The 9,855-nt window shown below is 33.8% G+C and overlaps 2 protein-coding genes across 3 annotated transcripts; both read right to left on the bottom strand.

Annotated features, from left to right (window-relative positions):
* Positions 1–54: 54 nt before the first annotated feature.
* On the bottom strand, positions 55–1,778 carry LOC149094551 (uncharacterized). The gene is made up of 2 exons (XM_089266816.1): positions 881–1,778; positions 55–807 (listed from the first exon to the last, which is right to left on the bottom strand). Exons 1-2 carry the CDS (start codon positions 1,299–1,301, stop codon positions 170–172), a joined length of 1,059 nt encoding a protein of 352 aa, XP_089122942.1. The 5' UTR covers positions 1,302–1,778; the 3' UTR covers positions 55–169.
* A 520-nt stretch (positions 1,779–2,298) lies between these two features.
* LOC107361035 (multidrug resistance-associated protein 1) lies at positions 2,299–7,187 on the bottom strand. 2 transcript variants are annotated; one of them, XM_089266815.1, is made up of 7 exons: positions 6,918–7,187; positions 6,641–6,846; positions 6,175–6,505; positions 5,985–6,076; positions 4,333–5,922; positions 3,845–4,273; positions 2,299–3,765 (listed from the first exon to the last, which is right to left on the bottom strand). In XM_089266815.1, exons 4-7 carry the CDS (start codon positions 6,006–6,008, stop codon positions 2,986–2,988), a joined length of 2,823 nt encoding a protein of 940 aa, XP_089122941.1. In that variant the 5' UTR covers positions 6,009–6,076; positions 6,175–6,505; positions 6,641–6,846; positions 6,918–7,187; the 3' UTR covers positions 2,299–2,985. The 2 variants fall into 2 exon arrangements, with proteins under 2 accessions (XP_089122941.1, XP_025016421.1); XM_025160653.2 differs by lacking the exons at positions 6,641–6,846; positions 6,918–7,187 and having other exon boundaries at positions 5,985–6,123; positions 6,175–6,271; positions 6,338–6,467.
* Between the last annotated feature and the right edge of the window lie 2,668 nt (positions 7,188–9,855).

Consider the following 9,855-nt stretch of genomic DNA (forward strand, 5'->3'; position numbering starts at 1 on the left):
CAACATAAAACTAAACGACTTTAAACATTTGAGAAAATAGACAAACAAAAGGTGTTTAAATGACTTAAATTTTATTATGATTATAAGGGAGGGAAATTATGAGAAAATGAGGAAATTGACATGTAACTGAATTGCTTTATGAAAATTATCAAATTATCTTTTTTAATATTTAAATTAAACATTTCCTTTTTTTTGGAGGCTCTGTCTCTGGTTCTGGTTCTGGTTCTGGTTCTTGTTCTGGTTCTGGTTCATCATTCAACTCCAATCGTGTGATTTCCACAACTGGTTCTTCCGTGGCTGCAGCTGGGTTTATGGCATACTTAGGATTAAATTCGCAAATGTAAACAAAAGATTTAGATTTATCCTTTTTGGCTTTCCTGGCTAAAACTCTATATTGATGTTTGTGGTCTACATCAATAAGATCACTGATTTCAATAGAAAGCCCGATGGTCTTCAACTCTGTTTTGAATTCTTCAAACTTTTCCATGGGGATGGTGCACATTTCATTCAAAACAAGAGACTGAAATTGATCAAAAGTGAATTCCGATATATTTGCAGGAAGGAAAACATAATTTATGTCTCCTGCATATCGCTCGAATGTTTTGAATTTCAAAGTAGATAAATTTATCATTTTCTTTCTTTTGACTTTAAAAGTCTTATTGTTTGGACCAACACAGGTGAGTTTCTTTCTGAAATCTCCGTGTGTAAATTTTATATTATAATAAGCGAAGCTTTTCACCAGATCTTCTTTTTCATACATCTTAAACTCCTGACATGGAGTATCTTTGGACACATAAGAAGTGTAAACTGCAAACAGAAATTAAATACAAAATTAATGGAATCAACAAAAAACGATATTATAATCAAAAAAGTTACTCACATGGTTGGACCCTATTATCTATCAGTCGATCAGACTCATGTCTTGGCCAAAGGATAATTGCTCGCCATAATTTGTAAAGTTGCTTGACAATAACCATTGGTCTATCGTCGGTAACAAAAGAAGAATGATAAACTTTTACAACTTTCACACCAATGCTTTCCAATTGCTCAGTAAATTTCTTTAAATCTTCCGGTTCAACATCCACTTCATCTCCATGGAACATGGCTTTAATGGCCACAAAAACTGAAGGAGCAACGGTGTCAGGGATCAAAATCCTTTTGACCTCACGGTCAGAGGTGAATAGTGTGGCGACCGATGTCGCGACAGAGGAAAATAGACCTTTGTCTATCTCAAACCATCCTCCCGAGTGATGACCGACGATAACATTTGAACTCGATTGGGGTCTAAGACGCACTGACATGGTGAGTAGAAATACTTGTGGGAAAATATTTTTGAAAAAACAATAAAAACAATTATAAATAATATCGTAACACAAATATGAATTTGATGAAAATATTTAAAGAAAATAAGACTTTAACTAGAAATAAATGTTTAGAGAAAAAGAAGAATGGAAAGAGAAAAAACTAGTTGTATATTCAAACTCTAAAATTGAAATGAACAGCTTGAGTAAATTTTCTACACAAATCATTGGTAAGCCAAAGGATTATGGTTATAATGTGGATCTTGTCTCCTCTTTTGTCTTCAGCTCCTGTTTTGATCGTCATTTATCATCATCGTCTGATAAACAGCCTTACTTAACAATAAGTTGTCGGTTAAAGTAAACCTGAAAAAAGCAAGTTACCCGATCTCGCCTCATATTACATTTGTAAATATTCTTTGGTATAATGTGATATCAATCAAGAAGCAAAAGCCGAGGACAAAAGAAGAAGCAAACAAATCATTAAGATTTTGTCTCTTGTCTTAATTAACCAAATTGGTTAAACAAACAAATGATTCAATTTTTAGTCAAGTAAGGAATACTATTAGGCTCATCTTACTTAATTTGAACTTTTGGTTAATGGCATTGCGTGAAGTCACACATGGATACTGTTTGTTCAATCAACCTCTATGGCCAACTTGAGTCCACAACAAACGGCGAAACAGCAATTAGATTATATTAGATTCGACCATTCAATCCTAAATACTTCAATTGGAAGTAGTTGAGAACAGTGTAGACGCAAGTAAGACCCCAGTTTATCTATCAAATGAATTAATCTTGCTCATCTTGTGCCATTACCAGAATTGATTCACATATTTAAAGACTAAAGTTGTCCATCAAGGATAATCTGTTGTTCATCTCATCAACAATCTAAACTTATTTTGACCTGGAAATGCTAATTGTCTAAAAGATAACAAATTGTTATTAAAATATGAACTTTTGTTTGGAAGGCGATTTAAGCCATTTTAATATTGTCCAATAAGCATAGAAGATAATTTTATTTATATTTTAAAATGTTTATAAACGTTTATAATAACATACAATATGATTATTTGTTAAAAGGTATAAAAAATATGACTCGGTTAAAGAGGAAAACAAGCTTATACAATAGAGAACCTTCAGAGGAATATCGGATGATTTGTCAACTAATTGTACATAAAATGAAATTTTGAAAGATGATTATGATTTTCAAGCAAGTTGGTGTTTGATTCAACACAAAGATAGCCTTTTGCGTTGAACTAGCTATACTTTGAAAAGAGCTAGATTTAGAAATCTTATTATTTCTATCATTTTATGCTTTATGGTTTAAAATTCAATCCTAATCATGATTCATTATAACATATTATTTGAGAAAAGGCCACATGATTTTTACTTGATAAAAAATATAAAGGAAGAACTTAAAGAGGTTGATAGAGAGCAGTAAAGATGATTGAGCAGCTATTCTTCAATTAGGTGAAGTCGTAGAGGAAATCGAGAGATGTTATTGCTTAAATTATTATAGACTAGATAAGTCCAGCGAGACACGAAATAGAAGAAATGAGCTAAATTTGGACACTACTTGATCAATAACTCCAAAGATGATTAGTTGCAAACATAATTGAAAAGGCGACATCAAAGTATTGTATTGGTGCGAGTTTGCGTGTTTGAAAAGATGACTAATTATTCATCATATTAGATTTGCTTCCCTTGCCATCGAATAAAAGATTGACTTTGTGTCTTTAAGAAGATTTGCAGGTGAATCAAACTCAACAATTGTTCCTTTATCCATTACAATTATTCTATCATAATCCATAATTGTATTCAAACGATGAGCAATGGTTACAATGGTGCAATCGGAAAACTCTTTACGAATTGTTCCTTGGATAAGCTCGTCAGTTTCTATGTCGACTGCTGCAGTAGCTTCATCAAGAACTAAAACTTTGCTTTTACGAAGTAAAGCTCTAGTTAAGCAAACCAACTGCTTCTGTCCAACACTTAAATTTTCTCCGCCTTCGGCGATTTCATAATTGAGACCAGATTCTAAAGAATCCACAAAGCCTTTCAAATGAGAAAGTTCTAAAGCTTTCCAAATGTCTGAATCGGTGTGCTTCTCGAATGGATCGAAATTACGTCTGAAGCTTCCAGAAAATAGAACAGGGTCTTGAGGTATAACCGTGAGTCTTGAGCGAAGATTGTGAAGACCTAATTGAGAAATATCTTGATCATCAATTTCTATTCTTCCTCCAGACGGTTCAATGATTCGGAATAGAGCCAATGTAAGAGAAGATTTACCAGCTCCAGTTCGACCAACTATACCAACTTTTTCATTTGGTTTAATAGTACAAGAAATGTCTTTCAATACTAGATCGAGACCTGGTCTATATCTAGTGCTATAATTTTTGAATTCAATTTGTCCATTGTCAGGCCAATTTGATGAGGTTCTCTTGTGTGGTAAGTCCCAGGGTGCCTGATAAGAAGAAAAATAGTCATTAATCTACATGAATACCAAGGAATCGCCAATGAGTTTTAAAAAGATATAAAATTACCTCCATTGGAGTTTTAGTGTATTCCAAACACCTTTCAACTGAAACTACATTTGTTTCAACATCAGATACAGCTCGAACCAACATATTCAATACTTGAGTGACAGTTAAAGCATAGCTAACGGAAAGTCCAGTATAACCAGGGCTTAAAGTACCACGTGAAGTCACGGCAAAAATAGCTGCAAGAAATACGATTAGATTTCCAAGAAACTCGAGCCGAACCGCTAACCATCTATTAGAGCCTAAATTGGGGAAGTAAGATGAGTGATTGATATCAACTCTGTGATAACACTCATTAATGAATCTTTCGCTGCAGTCATAAGCTCTAATAGATGTAGCTCCAGAGACAGTTTCCGAAAAATGCGAGTAAACTGGTGATCGAGTGACTGATTCAATTCTTTTCAATTGTCTGGAAGAAGATATGTAAAATTTCTGAAGAGAAAAAATAATTAATTTGAATCAATGCAAAAATATGAATTTAAATTATTTACCTGGACAAAAATATACGCAAAGCCAATCGGTATAACAACAAGTAAGAAGTAAGGAGTCTCTAAACATATAGCAATGATAGCTACGATCGCTCGAAAACTTTGTGATATCAGGAGACGGATATTGAAAGTGAGAGTGACATCAGCAACATCAATATCTTTTGTGAAACGGTTAAGTATTCGACCCAACGGAGTTGTATCATAAAATGACATTGGTGCTCTAATCATTCGGTGAAGCATCTTTTCGTGGATAAGTCTAGCGCCTTTGAGAATAGCAAAGTTCAGTATAATACTATTGGTTAATGTAAATGTTGTCTCCGATAGTCCAAGACCAAAATAAACACCAAGCCTAATGTTTCTGAGAGTTGTATCATTAGCAGCCGCTGGATTAAGAGAGTCATTACTCCATTCAGTCAACCAAAGACTCGATAGTAAGTTAAAAGTACTTGATAAACAGAAAGCTAAAATTACAAGCAAGCATGAAACCAGGCCACAAGCTTTAAAAAACTCCCAATAAACTCCCCATTTTACTTTTCCTGTCTGAGCGACTTCAGTTTCAACTAATTTGAACTTTTCACCATTTCCTTTGGTCGATTCAGGCTCTTCTCGTAACTGTGACATACTTCGACTAGTGTTACCTTTTTTGGTTGATGGACGTGAGGCATTGGACATGGTTCGTCTACGAATTCCATCTGAGCTATTGGAAAGAGTTTCTGATCTAACAATAGATCCTCTTTTTTCAAACTCAGGACCCATTTTTTCTTTTAACTGTTCGATTATTTCTTTGTCTTCTTCTGCAAGTTCTTCATGTTGCTCACTCACAAATTGTAGTAAAAATTGAGCAAATTCACCGTTTTTAGCTAATAATTCATGATATGTTCCTTGTTCAGTAATTTGACCATCTTTAAGTACAATAATTTCATCAACTTGAGGTAGAAAAGTAACTCTGTGGGTAACTAAAATTCTGGTCTTCTTTTTTAGCATTCCAGTTGGACCAATGACTTTATCAAAAAGGTGACGGGAAACATGAGCATCAACTGCACTCAAAGGATCATCGAGGAAATAAATGTCAGAGTTTGCGTAAACTGCTCTAGCAAGACTGACTCGTTGTTTTTGACCGCCACTTAAATTAATGCCCTTTTCACCGATTTCTGTTAAATCTCCACCAGTTAATATTTTCAGATCCTGTGTTAGAGCACATGCTTCCAATACTTTATTGTATTTCTCTTCAATATATGGCTGTGAAAATGTGATGTTCTGTCTAACAGTAGCATTTTGGATCCAAGCTGATTGAGGGACATAAGCAATCTTCCCATAAACATTCACATATCCTTCGGTTTTGTAAAGATCACCGAGAAGAGCTGACAGTAAGGATGATTTTCCACTTCCAACTTGACCCACAATAGCAACTAAACTTTTATCTTTGATATCGAGCGTAATACCATTGAGAACAGAAGAATCATCTTTGGACCAACTAAAAGTTCCATTTCTTAAAACAACTGGAGTATGCGGATTCGGCTCATGTTGAATAGTTTCTGGGTCTATCTCATCTCCTTGAAGATATTTATTGATACGTTTTATTGAAATAATAAACTGAAAGAGACGAGAAAAAATTAGAGTAAAACTGATATAACAAAAACAATGAAAATGCTTACATTCGCCCCATAAGAAACGACCATAGGAAGAAGTGCAAGAGGTATTCGGAGTATATTGAATAAAGAAAGTGAAACGAAGGCTTTATTTGCATCTAGAATATTGGAGGAGTCGATCAACACAAAGATTGGCTAGGATCGACTGATATTATTGTGGGCTAATATTAACATATCACTCCTCACAATGACTTACTTGGTTAAAGTTTCAAGGGATGAAGTATATATCGTTCCACCTACATCAATATGAACTGGAGCTGTATATCTAGAAGCGGCGGCGACACAGGGTATGCCTGATATTTTGTGATTAAAATTAGGTGATCCTGTTTGTGAACTCGATGTACTTGGGTTTAACGAACCTGGACTCAATGATCGCACGACTGATGCAGCTAATCTATCAGTATTAGCTTGAGCCGCTGCCGCAGCTAGACTGTTTAGTTTAGCGTTTTCCATAAACTCAAACAAACAACGACGTTTAGCCAGGTTGACTGTACACTGTGAGATGGTCGATTGATTAAATTAAGTCTCTGTACCAATGGAAATGGTGATTGTCACGATTAGTTGAACCAGAAATTGATTGGTAAAGCAATAGATGAAAAGAGATTCAAAGAAAGATAGACTAAATTAGATTCGTCGAGATTTAACATTTGCTGTGAACTTACATGGCTTTAATACGATGAAGTTTGATGGTAATAAGTGATAGTCAAGGAAGGCATTTTGACACTCCGAATTTGGACTAAAAATATCTTGAATGTTGAAAACCAATGAACATGAAGTAAACTACAAAACGATTCTTCCTGGTTGGTATTATGCTCGTTATTACACATACATGTTGAAGTATACCATAAAGCAGTTGCTGTTGTTGTTCCTGAGAGATGAAATATAAAAAATGAAATTCATTAGCTCTTGGAAAATAGAAAAATCTCTTATAAATCTTACCTTTGTTAAATTTTATCCTCCTTTAACTGAGTAACTCGTTCCATTAGCCGCTTCATCTCACTGGTGTTGCTTAACCTAGTACTAAACTACTAAGAGCCAAACGCTTCACCAGTTGCCTCTGATATGGATGAATATGGAAACCAAAATAGTCTGATGAAACATCACCTTCTGCTCTTCTTGTCCATGGATGATGACGATAAAACTAAAATAAGAAATGATTCAAACACATGAAACAAAACATGAAATAAATAAAGTAACTTTTATTCATAAATGAATAATAAACAAGGAACTTACCTTTTTCAAGTGTTCTCAATGGATCTTGAAGTTGAATCGATTAGAAGCACCAACAATCGATTAAAAAACACACAAAACATAGAAATTAATGTTTCTTATCACATAAACAACATAAAACTAAACGACTTTAAACATTTGAGAAAATAGACAAACAAAAGGTGTTTGAATGACTTAAATTTTATTATGATTATAAGGGAGGGAAATTATGAGAAAATGAGGAAATTGACATGTAACTGAATTGCTTTATGAAAATTATTAACTTACCTTTTACAATATTTAAATTAAACATTTCCTTTTTTTTGGAGGCTCTGACGTTAGTTCTGGTTTTGGCTGTTCATCACTCTCTGATAGTGGAGTGATATTCATAATAGGTTCATCCGTGACTTCATCGGGATTAATAGCAAAACTAGGATTAAACTTGCAAATATATGAATCAGATTTTCCACTTTTTCTCGCTAGAATTTTATATTGATTCGTGCGATCGTTGACAATAAATTCTGCGATTTCAATTGAAATGCCTAAATAATTCAGCTGCTCCTTGAATTCTCTAAAAATTTTTCTACTAACTGTACATAATTTTCGAGAAAAAAGAAGTCGAAATTTTTTAAAAGTGTATTCAGATATTTGCGCTGGTAGGAATACATAATCTATGTCTCCAGCAAAACGCGCAAATGTATTATATTTTGCTGATGATAAATTCATCATTTGTTTTCTGCTGACTTGAAAAGTCAGATAATTTGGACCAACACAGGTGAGTTTCTTTCTGAAATCTCCGTGTATAAATTTTATATTATAATAATTGCAGCTTTTCACCAGATCTTCTTTTTCATACAACTTAAACTCCTGACATGGAGTCTCTTTGGGCACAAAAGAAGTGTAAACTGCAAACAGAAATTAAATACAAAATTAATGGAATCAACAAAAAACGATATTATAATCAAAAAAGTTACTCACATGGTTGGACCCTATTATCTATCAGTCGATCAGACTCATGTCTTGGCCAAAGGATAACTGCTCGCCATAATTTGTAAAGTTGCTTGATAATAACGATGGGTTGATTATCCACAACAGAGCTATCACGATAAATGCGTAAAAATTTTACACCAATGCTTGCAAGTTGGAATTTAAAAAACTTTAATTCATCTGCTTTTACATTAATTTCATCTCCATGGAACATGCCTTTAAAGGCCACAAAAAATGAGAAAGAAACGGTGTCGGGGATTAAAACCCTTTTCACTTTAGGTTTAGAGGTGATTAGTGGGGCGAACAATGTCGCGACAGAAGAAAATCGACCTTTGTCTATCTCAAACCATCCTCCCGAGTGATGGCCGACGATAACATTTGAACGCGATTGGGGTCTAAGACGCACTGACATGGTGAGTAGAAATACTTGTGGGAAAATATTTTTGAAAAAACAATAAAAACAATTATAAATAATATCGTAACACAAATATGAATTTGATGAAAATATTTAAAGAAAATAAGACTTTAACTAGAAATAAATCTTTAGAGAAAAAGAAGAATGGAAACAGAACAGAAATGAAGAGCAAGAGTAAATTTTCGTCACAAATCATTGGTAAGCCAAAGGATTGTGATCATAATGGGATCTTGTCTCCTCTTTTGTCTTCAGCTCCTGTTTTGATCGTCATTTATCATCATCGTCTGATAAACAGCCTTACTTAACAATAAGTTGTCGGTTAAAGTAAACCTGAAAAAAGCAAGTTACCCGATCTCGCCTCATATTACATTTGTAAATATTCTTTGGTATTTATAATGTGATATCAATCAAGAAGCGAAAAGCCGAGGACAAAAAAAGAAGCAAACAAATCATTAAGATTTTGTCTCTTGTCTTAATTAACCAAATGGGTTAAACAAACAAATGATTCAATTTTTAGTCAAGTAAGGAATACTATTAGGCTCATCTTACTTAACTGAACTTTTGGTCAATGGCATTGCGTGAAGTCACACATGGATACTGTTTGTTCAATCAACCTCTATGGCCAACTTGAGTCCACAACAAACGGCGAAACAGCAATTAGATTTAATTAGATTCGACCATTCAATCCTAAATACTTCAATTGGAAGTAGTTGAGAACAGTGTAGACGCAAGTAAGACCCAGTTTATCTATCAAATGAATTAATCTTGCTCATCTTGTGCCATTACCAGAATTGATTCACATATTTAAAGACTAAAGTTGACCATCAAGGATTATCTGTTGTCCATCTCATCAACAATCTAAACTTATTTTGACCTGGAAATGCTAATTGTCTTAAAGATATCAAGGCAAATTAAGATAAATATACAATCGTCATCATCATCATGATCATCATCAAATTCACAGTTACATTAATATCTCAATTGACAAACATGGGAACAAGTGAAGAGAAGATTTAGTCACGATGAGTTTAAAATTGCTTTACAATCAACATATTAATTCATTTACATGTAATTGACGTTCATTAAACAATCAGTTGAATGAAAGATAACAAAATAGTGATTATAATACGATTCTTGTGGTTACTCTGTTTAGGTGGACCAATGCAATCATAATAAATATGTGTGTTACTCTGGTTTCTGGTTCATTATTACACATCTATGAGCACTTCATTTGAATAAATATATTGTACACAATTGGATTTGATT

The sequence above is a fragment of the Tetranychus urticae genome, chromosome 1 (assembly GCF_039701765.1).
Source record: "Tetranychus urticae isolate SD_2017Ah chromosome 1, NJAU_TeUrti_SD_1.0, whole genome shotgun sequence".
NCBI lineage: Eukaryota > Metazoa > Arthropoda > Arachnida > Trombidiformes > Tetranychidae > Tetranychus > Tetranychus urticae.